Raw genomic sequence first — 19152 nt, forward strand, 5'->3', positions numbered from 1 at the left:
AAGTAAATCACTTGGGCCCTTCAGCATTGTTGCTTCAAAGCCAGCCAGTATTTCAACTGGCCGGCCTTTACATAGGTCAGATTGTTTTCTCTCATCTTTCCTGTTCTGTTGTTACCATGTTCTTTATCATTGTGTCTTCAAGCAAGTTGGTAGTGGACTTTCCTTGAGGAACGTTTTTACGGTCTCCATTTTTTCTTAAGCTTTGTTTCTGATTAAGTTAATCTGTAGGAACCATCTTTATGATTTTTGGGTTGGACTCTTGCTGTTTAAATTGTTATACAATTTTTATCAGACATGCATTTAATATCAGATTATGTAGGTTTTCATTGTTTGTTTTTGTGAAGTGGCACTATTAGAAGGTTAATTTGTGTATTTAAGTTGAACTGTATAAAGTCCAAAAATGTGGTGGCATAAGAATGAGGATACTTCAGTGTTAATTGTTTAAGTAAAGCTATGAATTCTGAAGTACTGTAGTGTAAAACTTTATTCTTAAATCCTTAGTTTAGAACATCACCAGCAGTATAAGATAATACTCTAATCTGACAATTGTTCAGTTAATAGGATCTTTTCTTTATTATAACTAGAACTGGGTGAAAAATGGTAATAGCATTTTGTGGATATAGAACGTGAACAAACTCCAACAGTGCTGTCTAATGGTGAGGTGGCGATATGGCAGGTCATCTCCCCATTGCAAATTCGGTCCTGTCTTTCAGCAGCTTCTATCTCCTCCCCGCCCCCGGCCTGGTTTCTGGCCCTTCCCTTTTGCATGGGGGACTTTGGGGTCAGGGTCTTCTTCTGAGATGAAGGCTCCTGTTGTTGTCTTGGAGTGGGTTGGGGTGCTCAGGCTCACCCTCTCGAGCAGGCTCTGGTCCAGGGCCCAATAGTGGCAGTGATGCTTTGCACCATGGGGTGCTAAGTAGCTGCCCCCTGGACCACTTCCTACCAAGCCTCCTTTTCCCCACAGAGTAAATCAAAGAATTTCAAATAAAATCACTGATCTACACAGTCAGTCACTTGCCTTTCCTTTGTATGTGTGCTTAGGCAATGAGCTCCTGGGCAGCACTGCCCCCAGAGTTCAGAGCCACCAGTCTGCTCCCTTTTGACTGCCTCCCTCTGAGCTGCTCTGCTACTCTGACAGCAACTTGTTCTGGTGTCACAGGTGTGGTTGGGTGAAGCTGCCTGGACCCAGAACTGCTCCTTAACCCCTTGCTCTCCAATGTCGTGTTTGTACATCCCATCACAGTGGAGAATTTTGATATTTTGATTTTTGGTTTTGTTCCAATTCGGAACAAAAAATAAAAATATTTGAAATTCTCCATGAAAGGGAATAGAGCCCTGGTTCCAGGTAGGTCTTCCTGGCAGGCTGCTCTAGATCCATAGACCGTGGAAGCACCAGGCTATCAAGGAGCTTCAAACCTGGAAGCCCAGGCTCTCCAACAACCCAGTGGAGTTGAGTAGGCGAGATGATAGGAAATGACTTCCTCCATTGTCTTGGTTCTATCAGAATCAAACAGCGTCCACGGAATGTTTCAATTTTGGCAAATTCCAATGAAAAAGTGTCTTGTTGGATATTTTCTGACCAGCTCTACTTGTAACTTTCTTGGCTATAAAATTATGGGTTTTGCTCACTGTTTTCTTGCTACTGTGACCTTGATTTACCGTAGAAAATTGTGTGGCATATTTGTGATGTGGCATTCAAAGTGAGTGCATCAGCAGGAGAACATTACAGTAATGTTTAACGATAGTAAAGTAATGGAAGCTAAGTTGTTTTCTAACTTCATTCAGGTTTGGCTCTGTGCTGGTATAGCACGTTCTATATGACCCCATGAGTGCCATAGTAAGATATAACTCCGTTTTTAAAATAATCTATCCTTAGACGCCACAGTGGCGTATGTGCCTCTCTTCTCTGCATGCACAACTTTTCAGATCAATAAAGTTAGTTGTAAAGTCTTTGTAAAGCATTTTATTCTTGCCTAAAGGTACAAGAAACCAGAGGAGCGGAGTCCCTTGATAGCAGCAATGCAGCACTTCCTTCCTGTTCTGAAAGATCGTTTCATTCAGCTTCTGTCTGATCCATCTGATCAGTCTGTCCTCATCCAGAAACAGATCTTCAAAATCTTCTATGCTCTTGTTCAGGTGGAAGCAAATTTTTTTTGTATTCTTGAGCAAAGGTTTAATACGAAGGTTTAAAATAAAAAAAAATATATATATGGAGATAGATCTGCCTCCTAGAACTGGAAGGGTCATCGAATCCAGTCCCATGCCTTCACTAGCAGGACCAAGTACTGTCCCTGACAGTTTTTTGTTTTTTTTTTTTTAAAAAAAACCCCAATGTATTACACTCTAGGTACTAATGTACTTGAAACAACATTGCCAGTTGGATTTCATTTGAGTCCTTTTTCACCAATGCTCAACTATGGTGTGAGTAACGAGCTTTTGGTATGATTCTGTGTACCATAACCCTAATAATACAGATTTATTTTAGTTTAAAAGTGGGTTAAAAATTTGAGTCTACTATCTTTGAACTCTCTGGAACCTGCCAGTGCTACCCCTGAGTAAGCCAGAGTGGTTATGAGAGAACGAGAGCCTTTTCTAACACTAGAAACAACCATTTATCATACTTTTGTAGACTGTTACTATACTGAGCTTATCTAACAAGAAGGAAACTGGACTAACATGCTGTTCAGAACATATATTCTAATATTAGAGAGGTTAGGTGGTCTTGCAATGAAATTTAAAACCAGATTTACCAATCCCTCTATCATATTTTAAGAGAAGAAAAGAATTGTCTCCGATTCAGAAAGATATAATAACTTAGATATTGTGAAATCATCTTTTAGCAAAATTCTAAGTAAGGCAGAATTGAAAGGAAGCAGAATGTTTTTGAGGATGTAGAATAGGCTGCAAAAGATCGCTGTCTAACACCATCCAATATCACCCTTACTTCTTTGCTCACCGCTCAGAATATCCAAGTGTATAGCAGATGTTCAGTAAGATTGTGATAGATGAGCATTCAAACATATATAATTCAAGCAATTGATCAGGTTGTTTTAAATGACTTTATACTGAACCTATTTTATGCTTTTTAAATAGTATACGTTACCTCTGGAGCTGATAAATCAGCAAAACCTGACAGAATGGATAGAAATTCTAAAAACGGTTGTGGACAGAGATGTACCTGCTGTAAGTACTTTTTATGTGTGTATTTCTCTTTGGGCTTACGAATTGGCTTCTGAATTCAATTGCCTGTATTTAAAAGTTGGCTAAAAATGTTAACAGTATTGTTTTCTTTATTCTTTCTGCAAGACGTCTTCTAAATGTGTGGCAGGACAAATAAGATTTTGTAAGGTTAATATGGTGGTTTAAACAGAGATTAAATGGAGAAAGTTTAAAATATTACCTGTTCTTTTTTAGACAAAACAGCAACTTGCAAATTGTATTGTAATTCATGTTGGCTTTTTACAAAGGAAAGTTGTATTTGAACATTTATACTTTACCTTTTTATTGTGGGCTTTCTTTTTTTAACTCTCATATTTTTATATCTGATATTTCTGTAGATCTGGAAGAGTGCTTACACAGCTAATAGTGCAAAAAGAAAAGCAAAAATTTTTTTTTAATTTGACATTTCAGCAATATTCAACAAATTTAATCTTTCTTCCTAAAGGAAACTCTTCAAGTTGATGAAGATGATAGACCAGAATTGCCTTGGTGGAAATCCAAGAAATGGGCTTTGCACATCTTGGCTAGACTTTTTGAGAGGTAGCTATTCTTCCCATGCCGTCAAATTGAAAAAACCTAACTTCTAATATGAAATTCAGCAAAATATTTTTGCACACTTGAATTTTTCACTTTTAATTCTAGGTATGGAAGCCCTGGTAATGTTTCCAAGGAGTACAATGAATTTGCTGAAGTGTTCCTAAAGGCATTTGCTGTTGGTGTCCAACAGGTAAGAAATGCTTGAACCTGGGGTATTAGAGTAAATGTGACATTTAACAATAATTTCTTCCTTCTCTCATCTTTTTTGAAGGATATGGCTCCTTTCGAAATATTTTGCATTAACCTGATGCTATCAGGGAGTATGCAGGAAATACTTACACTTAGTTATCAACTGAAACAATCAAGTGTTCACTTCTTAAGAAATATTGCTTGTTGCTTATGTAATCTGTTAAAGTACACTATGGGTATGTCTATACCGCAGTTAGGCCCGTGACAGTGACTTGGGCTTAGGTTAAAGGGATGTTTAATTGCAGTGAAGATATTCAGGCTCAGGCTGCAGCCCAGGCTCTGGGACCCTCCCAATTGACAGGGTCCTAGAGCCTGGGCTCCCAGGACTGAGCAGGGGCACTGGATTTATGGCTTATTACAACCATCTGTAACCCATTAACACTCTCTGCAGAGATGTTAACAGTCCACACCTTCAATGGTCCCATACCGTATGTGTTAACTATTTATGCTAAACAGGCTGTGGCACCTTGCATTTTGCTGTGATGCAGCAAGTACCTTTCTCAGAACTGAAAAAGAGCTCTGCGTGGCTCAAAATGTGTCCCACATCAACAAAGGTTGGTCCTATAAAAGATATTACCTCACCCACCTTGTCTCTCAATATTCAGTGCAGTTTAGAAAGGCAAGCTTTAATTCTCTCCCTGAAGTGGATTTGGCAGTAACTCCTTGTAGAGGTGCTAATGTGCTATCTGAAGGTGAATAGGACCTAAGGAGCCAAGTACCAAGATTGTCCACCCTAAGGAGGAGTTATGAAGACTGGATGGTTCCCCCCCCCAATAATTTTAGTCTGGGCAAATGATTGCATGGAAAAATATCTTCAAAAGTTACAAATTGATACTGCTTGATAGAGAAGATTTTTTAGGTATACTTCTTAGACTTGCCTCTTAGACAGTTTTGTTCTCTGTCTGTTGTTGTGTTATCCAGGAGACAGCTGTGGTTCAGGTCTTTAAAGGAAAATTCTTGAGGGGCAGGATTTTTGAACCCATAGAAACTTCTCTCTCAACAACATGAAGTTACATAGAAACAGGGAGTTATTTTGATCAGATTCTCAGGAAGGACACAAATTTTGGAAGATGGTGCATGTGTGTGGGTATATATACATAAAAATAGGAAAATCGAGAATATACTATTCCAACAGATCGTTTGCAGACATCAAACCCAATACGTGACACGGAGCCCACGTTATTCAAAACTCTGACTTTTTGCACAGCAGTGAAGATCAGCCTAAGGCATGTGCGCAAGGGAATTGATCCCTCAACTACACGTTGGAAAAAATTCTTAAGACATTTATTTAATCGCAAAATCAAGAGACCCTCTGAAACACAAGAAAATAAAAAGCAGTTTCTGATGCTTGAGGACAGGCTCAAGAGTTCACTGACACTCTGTCGTGCACTCTCTGATTTTATCAAAGAGAAATAGGAAGTACGATGGGATTACAAATTGGGATTACACCGTGGGATTACAAATTGTTCAAGTGCAGATTTGGCACAAACTCACTGAAGGTGTTCTTGGTGACTGTAGGCCTGCTCCTCCTCCTTCCCTCCAGAGCTGTCTCCTATATTTCTGTTTGGGTTACAAAACATCACTGATTGCCAATATGAGGCTCCCTTGGTCACATCTCCATGAGTTTTCAGAAGGGTCCTAATTACTGCTTGAAAGGAGTGAAGTACATGTCTGCTCCTCCCTTCACTATCTCCTGATGGGTTTTCCAGAAGAAAGAAGGCATCTCACAAAACAAATGATAAATGGGAAGAATTGTATAGTTCCAGCACCAAGGATCCATTATCTGGATGTGATCATAGACCCAGGATTTTATTTGAATAGTAATCTGAAGGTTATCAACCACTGAATTTTTGGACACCTCATGTCACTTTGATTGCTTGGTAAAGCTGTTGGATGTACTAGTTTCATACAGAAATGAAGTTTCTGCACTCTTTCTTCTTCTAAACAGCTTAAACAACACAGTGAAGGTACAGCAAGTGGTAAGAGGTCATTGTACCACTAGGATGGTGGGCAACAAAATTTAGCTTCTTTCAGAAAATGCTGAACTGAGAAGAATTGAAACAGATCACTTATCTTTAGAGTACACTCCGGAACCCAGATAGCACAGGACAAGTGGTCTAATGAGTTTTATCAGCTGGCTGATGCTGAGACCAATTTAGCTTTGGAAAGTATGATATGTAATGTCAAAAGCAAACAGGTTTTTAATAATGGCATAGCTGTCATTTGAGCTGTCGAGGTGGAAGAGTCTGTATTCAAATGGGCAGAGCAGAACAAAACTTTTATCCCACCATCACTTGGTATCAAAGAACAAATGAACACCAGAACCAACTGATTATGTTATGCTGAAATAGAGTGGGGAAGTGGAGCTCCTGTAACTAGGAAATTCAGGAACTTGGTTATAGATGTTGACATCCAAGAAAAAGAAGACTAATAATCTTTTTCAGAAGTAGCTCTGGATGAACTTTCTTAAACCTGGCCAAAAAAACCACATATACACATAATGCCCATTCCCACTTCTAACAAAAATAATGTAGAAGATTTGGAGGGACAAAATCAATTACTTGGAATTATCTTCACTGTCTGAGACACCTGTGAATCTTGGACTTCACAAAAACAGACTGCTCCGCTGATTAATTAGGGGTGAGTCCCATGATAATACTCAAATAGGCCTAGTCTTACTGTTAGGAGGGTGAGGAAAGAAGTGATCAAGAGTATTCGCACCGTATTCTGGCTGCTAGAAAATCCTTCACTGTTTATTGTATTGTTCAAATTCAAACATTGAGGGAATAACAAAGGAAGTACTATAAAGATGTGAAACTAAATCATATCCAAGAATTGTACTGGTTGGCCTTTCCCTCAACTTAAAAAAAACAAAATAAAACAAAAAAAACACTCTTGGAGTCCAGGTGTTAGCTATTGCTCATTTGATAAGAGCAGCCAGGGAGAGCTGATTTCTTATCCAGATGTACCAGCTTCAAGGAATCCTCAGAGATACACTTATCCAACACAGAACTTAAACTGGTGTAACAAGAAATCATCTTATCTTCTAATCACTGCAGCCAAATCTCTTTACGCATGTATGTGCCCATGTATAGCACACAGTATAAATATGATGGAATTCCAATTTTGATTTTATACCCCTATTTCGGTTGCTGGTAATTTAAATTTAGTTTGAACAAAAAATGTGCACGCTTGATCTTGGACCAAAGGTGAAGTTTTGTGGAGAGTTTGAGTAAAATATATTCAGCTGCTTCTGAGTTCTGCATGTGTGTTTTGAATTATGTGATTTATTTAAAAAACCTTTTCTCCATATACTGTGTACTCATAACTCAAATGGCTGAATTGACTTCTTATATTCCCTAGATTTAAATATCTACAAAACAAACCAAGTTAAAATCTAGTGCAAAGAAATTGTGATTCAGTGGTTTAAGTATTTAAAGTGGGGAACTTTATATGTTTAGTACTTGATAAGTTTTTTGATTAACTTAAATTTTTGAAAAAGCTGTGTACACTAAGCTCTCTGAAGTCAGGAAATGCAGAAGGTTGGAAGTTCAGTTTTAACACTGGTCTCTTATGCTTTGCTTTCTATAGTACGGTCTCTTGACATCTACTCATTGTCAAATACAATATGGAATACAAACTGGAATTTCTGATACAACCTTACATGCAGGAAATAACATTACAGGATATGCACTCTTGACTTGGCTTATATCTCAACAATTTATTTACATTGTTTAGTCTTAGTTGTGCTCAAAGTCTGTAACTTGGAATATATTTTAGAATACTACAAAGGTAGAATGACTTTGACCATGGGAGCCTATTTCACATTCATAGGTTAAATATCACTAGGCATAAAATAATATCGTTAACTATTGAAGTGATTTCCTTCCCCTTCCCCCAAACTTGGCTTGTTTTGTAGCTTTTACATTAGGCCTTAAAAATTAAACCAATTCTGAATGTACTGTAACTTACTGTGTGTATATATAAGGCTGTATAAGACATTCCAACTTTGTATTGTTTAATTAACAGATTATTTAGTAGAAAGACCATATTTTAATAACAGAGCTTAGAGAATCTGATTCTTAAATACTTCATTTCTCAGTCTTGATGCAGAAATGTTAGGTTTTTTGCATGGAATATTTTTGTAACCATCAATGTAATCATCTTAATGACTATAACTTTTTCAACGAACATTTCTTAAGTTGTAACAATTAAATTTCAACACTTTCAAGAAAATGATGTTGTGGACAGACCAAAGTTTCATCTATAAAACAAACTTCATCTTCTGTGAGTCTCAAGACTCAGTTTCATATCCTATTTCTCTTCATTTAGCTTACTAAAGGGTAAAGAGCAATTTTGATACAAGTAAGGATTGCTTTTCTGACATCCTGTGTGTGCCATTATAAACCTAGAGCATTTAAAGTCTTTGTGCAAAGCCACTCTACTGTCTTAAGGCAATATATAAGCCATCTATAGTGTGATGAGTAAAATCCTGCATCTCCAAGGTTTGCTAAGATAATGAATGGGCTTTCAAACACCCTAATGGATCGGAGCCCAGTCAATTTCAGTGAAGGCTAATACATAGGCAAAAATCATGAAACAATTTATAAAGCAGTGAGGTCCATGGTGAATATGTGGCTAAATCCCTAGTTACACTCCTGTGACAGTCTAAGGCAACTTTGTAATCTCATATATAGATTTTTTTAAAACTGAATTATTTCTCAAAATAATTGGATCTCAACTTCATCAATATTTCACTGCTGGTAAAGTCTCGGAGGATTGGTAGACGTGAATGACATTTTCCCAGTGGATATTTTCTTTTAATCAGTTTTCACCATTTTCAGCCTTAGCAAAGAGACAAAAGATCAAATAAGCATAGAGACTGAACTTGACCTCTCCCTTTAGTCCCACCAGTTGCTTCTTTTAGAACAATTGTGGTATTACAGGCTTGGCTGAGCTGCAGGGAAATTTTGCAGGATGTTGGTCCCCAGACTCTTCCAATCACTTGGAGATTAAATACCAATCATTAATGCAGTGGATCCAAGTTCTGGCTTGCAGTCAGCCCCCGGCTTGACAATTTAAATTGCTAGACTTATCTGGAGGAGCCCCATCCCTTTAGAAGAGTAGAGATAGGAGGCACAGGAGAAGGAAAATGGAGCCAGCCCTCCTTTATCCTCTCTGTTGCATGTTGTGTTTAAATTAAGGGTTTTATTATACCTGTATAGTCTATGGGGTGACTGAGACGCCTCCATAATGCCATACTAAATTCAAACACAAAGCAGAAAACACCTGGAGGGCACCAGCCAAGGAGGCCAAGCAGTGCAGCTGCTGGGTCTGCAAAAAGAATTGCAAGATGAAATGTCGGTGGTGCTTACTAACTTCCTTATCTGAGGGGAGAAAGGACCCATCATCCTGTGCTGTGGTGGTAGGTAGAGTTAGTGTGAGTCACTATTACCCAAACAATTCTGAGGCCCATCTTCTCTCCTTTACCAGGAGGCATTTGCTGATGGTGGAGTGTAGAGAACTTGCACTACTGCTGCATGAGTCATACCTGTTTGGTTAAATAGAGGACTTCAATCTCCAGGGCTGTTAGTCCACCATCTCTCATGAACACTAAAAATTACCTGAGCAAATTAACTAAACTTGTGTTGGAGAATTGGACATGGCACAGACCAGAGGAACCCGTCACATGTTAACTTAGACTAGTCAACACCATTTTAATGTAGTAAAAATCTGTTTACATTTGCAAGACTATGAGGGGCTTTGTGCGGGCGGTTCTGCAAATTAAATGGCTTCTTGGTTGCTGGCAAGATGCTCAGATTTCTATAAGCTATTAACGAGACTTGATTTTTCATAGGTGTTGCTGAAGGTGCTGTATCAGTACAAGGAAAAGCAGTACATGGCTCCTAGAGTTCTTCAGCAAACACTGAACTACATCAATCAAGGAGTGTCACATGCTGTGACCTGGAAGAATCTGAAGCCCCATATTCAAGTAAAACATTTTCTGGGAATAGTCTCTAAATGACCAAATTACTATGTATAAGTCAGTTTGTTTATAAACTCTCTATCCCTACTAGAATTTAAGATGTATGAGTTTGTATTATAAATTGTTTATTGAGAGTTCAGGTCTGCTCTGGGGAAGCACATCTTGTTACATTAGCATAGTTGAAATATTCATTTTCTCTGAATGAAACAAAAACATTAGCAATATTTAGGTCCCAGTCCTGCAAAGACTTCTACTTGAGGCTTGTGAGTAGTCCCATTGATTTCAAGCATGTCTCTTTGCAGGATTGCAGCCCCACTAAAGGCTAAAACCCAGATTGGTTGATGCTCCTTATCGTGGATTTGGACACTCTTTTAAAATGTAAAACATAGAATGCATTTTTATTAGTATCATAATGACTTAATACAATGGTGTGAACTGAGATATCCAAATGGAAACTAAATAAGCCCTTACAGTATAAATAGGATCCCAAAACAATCATGCGGTTTCATCATCAGCCCTTTAGCACAGTGAGCCTCGTTTAAACTATTGTATTTCTTAATGGATCAAGAATTGTACATATAATGTAACACCGTACAAATTCAGAGTTAATGTCAGCAACAAAATTTATGCCACCTTTACTAGCTCAATACTCCATTGCCCAAAGCAAACACAATGGCTTGCATTGCAGTGCAGGCTGTCCTTTAATTTGAAGCAGTTGGCTTTTGTTTATTATGACAGTGTAATTTTAAAAGGTTTCCATCCGATATCTAAAATTGATGTAAGAGAAAAATGTAAATTCTTTTAAATAGAAGGAAGCAAACGATGATTGATTTAATAGGTTAAATCCCTTTTTTGTAACTCTTTCATTGCAGGGAATTATCCAAGATGTTATATTTCCATTGATGTGCTATACAGATGCTGATGAGGAGTTGTGGCAAGAAGACCCATATGAATACATACGTATGAAATTTGGTGAGAATTTTAATATTTACATACACGTTAAAAAAATTTAATGCCAGACGAAGCCAGTATTTTTAAAAGATTGTGAAAATAGAGATAACTAGATTTATTATTTTAAGTGCAGTGCATTTTTCTTAAGTGAGGTAATAAATCAGTGCTTGTCAACATAGCTACAGATACCTTAAATTCAGCTATCTTGGTTCTCAGTGTAGGTGAACAAGGGGTGTGTGTGTGTGTGTGTGTGTGTGTGTGTGTGAACACAAGATGTTTATATGGCAGTGCAATAACTTTTTCATAGCTGTAAAAGAGCTAAGTTTTAAAATTGCTGTTTTTTGTTTAAAAATGCAGTTAAATTTAATCATTAAATCAGGTATGGCTTACGTACAGTAGCTACTTTTCAGATGCTGATCTTTACCGTGTGCCAAAATTTCTTATTACAAGGTCAAGTAATTCAACACAAGGCATAAATTCAAAATAGATCTATCCATATAGAGACTAAAATAGCCATGGAAGTTTTGGGTGTTCTGTTCATTTTTATGTTCATTTCCACTGGCTCTTCATTGTGTCTTTTGAAGCGTTCTAAAAATCTTTGTAGCCTGTTGAAGCGGGGTGTGAAAGTGAAGGAATTGCACCTTCCTGAAGGCTTTTTGGTACACTTAGGACTTTAGGCTGCTTAGGATCCCAATGGGATATTCTTTGCTTGAAGGGGCTAAACCCCCAAAATGCAAACCATATGACTGTTGACAAGGGTTCTAAAAGCCTCTGAAGAAGGTTGAACAAGAAAAGAATTAAAGATGTAGTTTGTTTTCAACTCTCCCAGTTTAATTCGTGTGATAGACCTTGTGCAGATATAAAAGAAGGTCCTGGCCCCCGGGATCTTATAATCACAGAAATTTGACATAATGCTGACAAAGGGTGGAATGTTTCTGTGCCAGAAAACTCAAGACATGTCTCGTCTTGTCATTTCATAGTTTAATTTTCTTATATGAGAGCTGCCTTGAAATGCTTGTAATATCGAGGCACAGCTGGGTGACATATGTCTGAATACTGTTGCTCTTATTTTACATTAGATCCAATTTATTTTAACATTGTAAACTGTATTAAAGGACAAAAATTTATAGCCTATTAAATTTATTTAATAGATGTGTTTGAAGACTTCATTTCTCCTACAACTGCTGCTCAGACATTGTTGTTTACAGCATGCAGTAAAAGAAAAGAGGTAAGCTATTTAAGGATTAGCTTTGGATTAAACAAACCAAATAGTCTTATTTGATATTTTCTGTGCAACTTGCTGAGATATTTGAAACAAAAGATAAGAATCTATTATTAAGGTGGTTGTAAATCTTCCTGCTTAATACATAGGAACCATAATGTTCACAATAATTCCATTGTTTTCTAGAAGTGTTTCGTGTGTGGTTTTTTTTTTTTTTTTTCTTGGTACTCATCTGCTGGTATGAGTTTACTCCTTGAGGCTGGATAGCCATATTTGCTAATGCACCAGGAGTTATAAATCAGCATGGTGTTTTAGCGATGGCATGAAGCACTGCCTAAACCCAGTCTTTTGAAGAAAAAATGAAATATATTTTAACAATGTGAGCATTTTAGAGAACTGACAATGGTACTTTAGAAGACTGGCTGAAGTATTTTTACTAACACAAAGCCCTTATCAAACTAGGTCCTGCAAAAGACCATGGGCTTTTGTTATCAGATTCTCACAGAGCCAAATGCTGATCCTCGTAAGAAAGATGGTGCTCTACATATGATTGGTTCTTTGGCTGAAATTCTCCTAAAAGTAAGTGTACTGATTTCTGGTGGGTCTTCTGGTTCTGTTTCCTTCTCCTTTTCTACCCATCCCCTCCATACCCAACCCAGTATTTAGAATAACCAAGATTAGCTCCCTGAATTTGAAAGTTTTGGTTTAGATATCATGGTACAACTCTTCTATGGTGGAGCTTAATTATTTGGCTCTTGAACAGTTGCAGACTTCATTATACAAATCTTGCTCTTCCATCTCTTGCAAGAAGCTAGACTTCAGAAACATGCACATATAGTTCTGGTGTGTTGACAAAAAGGAATGTGGATAACTGAATGTTGACTTTCTGACAACGTTCATTATAAATTATTTCATATGACTTATTTTAGTTTCTTGGAACTGCTGTGCTGCCTTTTGATAAACAGTGAATTGCTACATAGGTTCTTCAGTTCCACTTGATAATCAAATTCCTGGTTGTTCGTATCAGAAAATTTGTTTGATCAGAGAGAGCCTGCTGATTTAGGTATTTCATTTTCTTGTAGAAAACTAGTTGTGTAGCAGGCTTAGCAACCTTGGTTGCTTTTGCTAGCAGAGGATGACTTGGAAGAAGCTGATTTCTCTTAAGATGGATCAGTTACAACCACATTTTGAGGTGGTTGCCCTTTCTTCCTTGTCATAAGTAGTTTGGTCTAAAATAGAGATAGAAACTACAAAATAATAAAGAAGCCTTAGTTATCCAAAGATAAGAGATAATTTAAAAAAAAATTTGCACCATGAATCATTGGTCTTAATCGGCCTTGAACATATAGGATCCTCCTAGTTTGTTGGTTGTGATAGTGAATAGATAGGCTATCTGTCACTTTGTGGCATGGTTTACTAAGAAGGGTAAAAAGTCTTTGTTTTCTTTTGTGGTATGTTAAGACATCACACTGTCTCTTTCTTTATTTACATTTATATGTATAAAATAAGATTAACAATAACTCAATTTTTTTCTCCCACTTCTGGCTTTTATTTAAAAATACCAATTGATGTAATTGCCTTAATATTCTCGCAGAAGAAGATCTACAAAGATCAGATGGAGTACATGTTGCAGAACCATGTGTTCCCTCTCTTCAGCAGTGAGCTGGGCTATATGAGAGCACGGGTAAGGATGTATAAGGTTTACTTTGTTCACTTGTTGATCTACAATTGAATAGCTTTTTTACTGATTTGTATCATGCTCTAAATTGACAAACTATTTGCATCCCTTCTATAATAAAGTACATTTAAGTTTTAATCATAAAAGTATTAGTTTCTTAAGATGTAGCAACATATAATTTTAAAATGGCAGCAGTACTGTGTGCATAGTTTTTCCTCTGTGTCTGGTGGTATGGTCCATTTGTGTTTTGCATTTAGACCATACTGCTCACACAAAACCTGTGGCCAAAGATGAACTTGAGATCATAGTACTGGTCTAGTGATGTCCAAAAGACAGACCTACCACTGGCCAGCCTCCAAACTCTCAAACATCTTTATTTTTAAAAGTTCTTAGTATTTTAGTTAATAAACAACATCTGTAGTATTAATTAATTATTTGTTGTTTTCTTGGAGAACTGACAATCCACAAGTGTCGTTAAAATGACCACTTTCTGAAGTTGTTAGATGCATTTTTTCGCAGGCTTGCTGGGTCCTTCATTATTTCTGTGAAGTTAAATTTAAGAGTGACCAGAACCTCCAGACAGCCCTAGAACTCACAAGACGATGTCTGATTGATGATAGGGAAATGCCTGTGAAAGTGGAAGCTGCCATAGCACTTCAGGTTTTGATCAGTAATCAAGAGAAAGGTACACTCTTTTTTGTTAAAGTTGGAGAAAATATCTCTAACATTTCTAAAGACGACATAATTTAAGCAGAAAAGATAGAATGCACTATTTTCATGGCTAAGCACTAATGTACTAGTATTGGAATTACCTTCTGGGAGATTTGTTTTATTGTCCATTGATGCTAATTTGCCAGCTGTGGTTAAAACAAGTGGAGTGCTTGACATAAGTAATTTTTGGACAAAGAAACTTCTGTTGTGGCTCAGCAAGCTTAGAAAGAAACATAACCTGTAATATATAATTGCTCTATTGCTGAATTCCCAGTTACTGTTCGAAGTCTTGTAATAGTTATGTGCTGTTAACAGTTTTTTGCTGTATACATTTAATTTAATATGAAGTTTCGTGTTATCATAGTGCTTTAATACACTTTGTCTCTCTGTTGGCTTTGTGTGAAAAATATATTTAGGCTATTACGTGTCAAATATTTCAGTAGTATCAAAGTGTGAATTTCTGGTTTTCTTAGACTGATGCAATCATTTTTATAACAAGAACGTAAGAATCAACATAACTGGTGTTTTATTTCCACTTTCTTTGCAGCTAAGGAATATATTACACCATTCATTAGACCTGTAATGCAAGCTCTGCTTCATATTATAAGAGAGACTGAAAATGATGATCTTACCAATGTGATTCAGAAAATGATCTGTGAATATAGTGAAGAGGTTACTCCCATTGCAGTAGAAATGACCCAACATTTGGTAAGCCTGTTTGGTCACTTTGCACTTGGGAAGTTTGTTAAACATGAGGGATTTTGTTCCTTATATTCAAGATGGTTTGTCATTTGCCAGCTGATTTTAGACCAGGCCATTTAAACACATTAATGCAGATGTTTTGCATGCCTTGTGTTCAGAAGCTGCTGTGTTCTTAGCACAATAAGCAAATGTCTTCAATAGAGAAATAGTAATCCTGATTTTAGCCATGATAACCCTTCACAGCACACTTCAGAATCAGATTAGAGTAAAAAGTCTTACTGACCTCATTACTAAAGTTATTAAAACAGAAATTTAGAAGTAGTTTCTTGGTAGCAAATTGTGGGTGCCAATAGTTAGATGTTTTAGGCTAAATTAGTTGCATCTGAAAATACCTGTTGTGTTCTTGGGACATCCACATAGCACAAGTTGTACCTGCAGTTTCATAAGTACAGAAGCCAGGTTGGTGCTGATCTCAAAATCAGGCCCTTAGTGTTAAGGTTTAATGGTTTATAATAATCTTCACTTTTCTGTTTCCTCTAAATTAGTAATACATGTACAACAATCCACTTTACTATATGGTACAAAACTACTAATTCTATTGTTTTAGAATCAGTCAATTTCTGTTTTTGTAAACTGTTGAGTTATGCCCTGAGGTCTGCATTGTAAATGATACTCCTTTATATATCATTGCAAATCTACTTCATTCATATTCAGATAAACCCTGATTATTCAAATGACTTTAGACAATTTCAGAATTAAGAAATTTGAGATTTTGGAAAATGGGAAGTTTGAAAAAACAAAATTCTGAGCTTCAGGGATATTTCAAATAATTGGCATTCACCTATACTGATTTTTTTTTTAACACACAGTATCTCAAAAGTTCAGTGTACAGAGTCTCAAACTTGTACAATAGTCTATCCCCAAACATACCTCTTTAATTAACTATCTGAGTGACACACTTATCTGGGATTTTACTGTTACTGTGCAGGCAATGACATTTAACCAGGTCATTCAAACTGGACCAGATGAAGAAGGCAGTGATGACAAGGCAGTGACAGCAATGGGAATTTTGAATACCATTGATACACTCCTCAGTGTAGTTGAAGATCACAAAGAGGTAAGGAAAAACTCTTTCAAAGCAATTAAATGCCTTTAAGATGCTGGAAAATAGTTATTGTGCACTGAATAAAAATCCAATAATATGCTTTCTGCCAATGTTTTAAAATCCTTTTAGTTAAAAACTTGTTAAGCATATTTACACCTGCACACACAGATATAAAATCGTAACTGTTGCATGTAAAACCTAGGAGCATAAACATTTAAGATCTTGGACATCTTACAGATTTCTGTAGCAGTCCAGATACTTGGACGTAATTCTTGTGTACCAGCAGATGGAGGCAGTAACCACTAAAATTGAGTGATGTCATTTGCTCAGTTTGTCTGTAGCAAATATAACAGTCTTGTCAGCTGTACTGAAAATTGTCTGACTTGATGAGTCTACCCTTGGAGGAAAATAGATGCATCAGTAATAAACTTACACCAGCAGCGAATGGACTCAATATTGTATCAGTTTGCGGTCTGCCATACAGCAAAGTATTGGGAAATCTGCATAAGGCCAAACTCAGTGTAGGGGTTTTTCTTTATTGACTTTGGCATGGTTGGCACTTAAAACTTATACCGGCATATCTGTCCGTCAGGGGTATGAAAAATGCTCACCCCTGAAAGACACGGCTCTGCCGACCTAATCCCCATTATAGACAGGGCTGACCTAGTTATACTGCCTCTTGAGGAGGTGGATTACCTACACCAAGGGGAGAAGTCCTCCTTTCTGCATCAGTAGTGTGCACTGAAGCACTACAGTTGTGCTGCTGTACCGCTGTACTATTTTAAGTGTAGGCATACCCTGAAGTACAACAGCAGTGCAACTGCATCTGTTCCACCCTGGTGTTTCTAGCATAGACTTACCCTGCAGCTACACTCGGGGTCTATGCCAGCGTAGACTCTGTAGTGTAGACAGCCTTAGTCTGTGTTGTAGCTTCATCAATCTTTGCTGGAGTATTTTACATTACTGAGTGTTATGCTACTACAGCTACTGATTTCTGATAAATGTTTTAGTTCCATGGTGCCTAAATGGCTTGGTAATAAATGTGTTCTTAAAGTTCCAGAGGTCTTAGTTAAGAAAATATACTAAAGGTATACTTATACTGCAATTAAAAAACCCACAGCTGGCCCATGCCAGCTGACTTGGGTTCAGGGTAAGAGGCTGTTTAATGGTGCTGTAGATGTTCATGCTTGGACTGGAGTCTGGATCGTGGGAGGGTCCCAGAACTCAGGCTGCAGCCTGAACCTGAATGTCTACACTGCAATTAAAAAGCCCCTTAGCCTGAGCTAAGTCAGCTGCCATAGGTCAGCCATAGGTGTCTAATTGCAGTGTAGATGACACAGAAGGCTTAGGATTCAAAGCTCATAACATGATGCTGCCATATAACAAACCAAGGGATGTTCTGGTTTCTTAACTAGTTTACTGTTGTGCTATATGTATTTAATTTATTATGTTTTCATGGGGACTAAAAATGTTACTCAAAAACTAAATTAAAATAAGAGAAACAGTAGGTATAAGCAAAGACATCCCTAAATGAGATTCCTCCAAGATTCAAAGAAGAATGGTGTTCCAAGAAAAAGATTGCGTTAAAGAGAGCCTAACAGATCGTTAGCTATAACGGTGCAGTTATAATACATGTCGTGTTTAAGAGAGATGTAATTTTGTATTGTTTGTTAGAAGGTGAAACTCTAGTAAAGGTACTTTACAGAATTTTTTTAAAAACTTATTTAAAACCAGTTTTTACATGTGCTTGAAACTCGTTTAAACTTTCTATTTCAGATTACCCAACAGTTGGAAGGGATCTGTTTGCAAGTTATTGGAACAGTTTTACAGCAGCATGTTTTAGGTATGTGTCTCCTTGTTTGTGTTAATTATTTGTCTGTCATTAGCATTAAATTTAATAAAGTGCTACTTCCATTTTAGAATTCTATGAAGAGATCTTTTCCTTGGCTCACAGTCTGACATGTCAGCAAGTCTCTGCACAGATGTGGCAGCTTTTGCCTCTTGTTTTTGAAGTTTTTCAGCAGGATGGCTTTGATTACTTTACAGGTAAGAAATCCTAATAAAAAATATGTCCTAAGATTAGTGGGTTTGATGTATTTGTTGTGGGGCATAAATGCAATCTTGATTGCAATTTAACCAATGTTCAAAACAGAGTTATATTTGTCATACGTTATTTTGACCAAAATAGTTTTGCGTAAGGTTTGTCAAGTCACCTCCTACTACAGTAGCCAACACCATGTTTAACTATCTTACAATAAGCCTGAAAGCTATATATTAACAGCTAGTGTTGTAAAAAATAACAGAACGACTAATTGATTGTTCTTGTTTAATAGATATGATGCCTCTCTTGCATAATTATGTAACTGTCGATACAGACACACTTCTGTCTGACACAAAATATCTTGAAATGATCTACAGTATGTGCAAAAAGGTAGGTAGACGCCTTCTGTCTAAAACTTACTGGCCTGTATACAAAATAGAAAAAAAATATTTTGTACAAATGTACTTTTTTTTACAACAATAGACTTTCAAACTGGAGACTTTTAAATTGTACCCTTCTGATATATGATGTTTGGTATTTTCCGTGACTCTGCAAGGAACCGCAGCTGAAAAAAGGGAATTACCAAGTCACTATGAGGAGTTTAGTTAAAGTAAGGCCTCCCTCTCCTTCCCCCCCCAAAAATAAGTTGTGCATGACATAAGAATATTAGAAATATGCACAGGCAGTGGCTGGAGTCAAGCTTCTTTTTATTGTATTATTTGTATTACAGCAGTGCCTAGAGTCACATCTG

The 19152-nt window shown here is 37.1% G+C and overlaps 1 protein-coding gene and 1 non-coding gene across 2 annotated transcripts in view; both read left to right on the forward strand.

Annotated features, from left to right (window-relative positions):
- The window catches only part of IPO7 (importin 7), a 47416-nt gene that overhangs the window by 18492 nt on the left and 9772 nt on the right, over nucleotides 1-19152 (forward strand). The window contains exons 5-19 of the mRNA XM_054024639.1: nucleotides 1980-2136; nucleotides 3094-3183; nucleotides 3665-3759; nucleotides 3862-3946; nucleotides 9863-9997; nucleotides 10864-10963; nucleotides 12094-12170; nucleotides 12627-12743; nucleotides 13759-13848; nucleotides 14362-14527; nucleotides 15101-15261; nucleotides 16244-16372; nucleotides 18137-18203; nucleotides 18281-18406; nucleotides 18694-18791. Of these exons, the coding sequence (XP_053880614.1) occupies nucleotides 1980-2136; nucleotides 3094-3183; nucleotides 3665-3759; nucleotides 3862-3946; nucleotides 9863-9997; nucleotides 10864-10963; nucleotides 12094-12170; nucleotides 12627-12743; nucleotides 13759-13848; nucleotides 14362-14527; nucleotides 15101-15261; nucleotides 16244-16372; nucleotides 18137-18203; nucleotides 18281-18406; nucleotides 18694-18791 (1693 nt within the window). The remainder of the gene's footprint in view (nucleotides 1-1979; nucleotides 2137-3093; nucleotides 3184-3664; nucleotides 3760-3861; nucleotides 3947-9862; nucleotides 9998-10863; nucleotides 10964-12093; nucleotides 12171-12626; nucleotides 12744-13758; nucleotides 13849-14361; nucleotides 14528-15100; nucleotides 15262-16243; nucleotides 16373-18136; nucleotides 18204-18280; nucleotides 18407-18693; nucleotides 18792-19152) is intronic.
- Nucleotides 14034-14215, forward strand: LOC128837526 (small nucleolar RNA SNORA23). The gene has a single exon (XR_008444964.1). It is a non-coding gene; the product is annotated as a small nucleolar RNA SNORA23 (small nucleolar RNA).

The sequence above is a fragment of the Malaclemys terrapin genome, chromosome 4, assembly GCF_027887155.1.
Source record: "Malaclemys terrapin pileata isolate rMalTer1 chromosome 4, rMalTer1.hap1, whole genome shotgun sequence".
Taxonomy (NCBI): domain Eukaryota; kingdom Metazoa; phylum Chordata; order Testudines; family Emydidae; genus Malaclemys; species Malaclemys terrapin.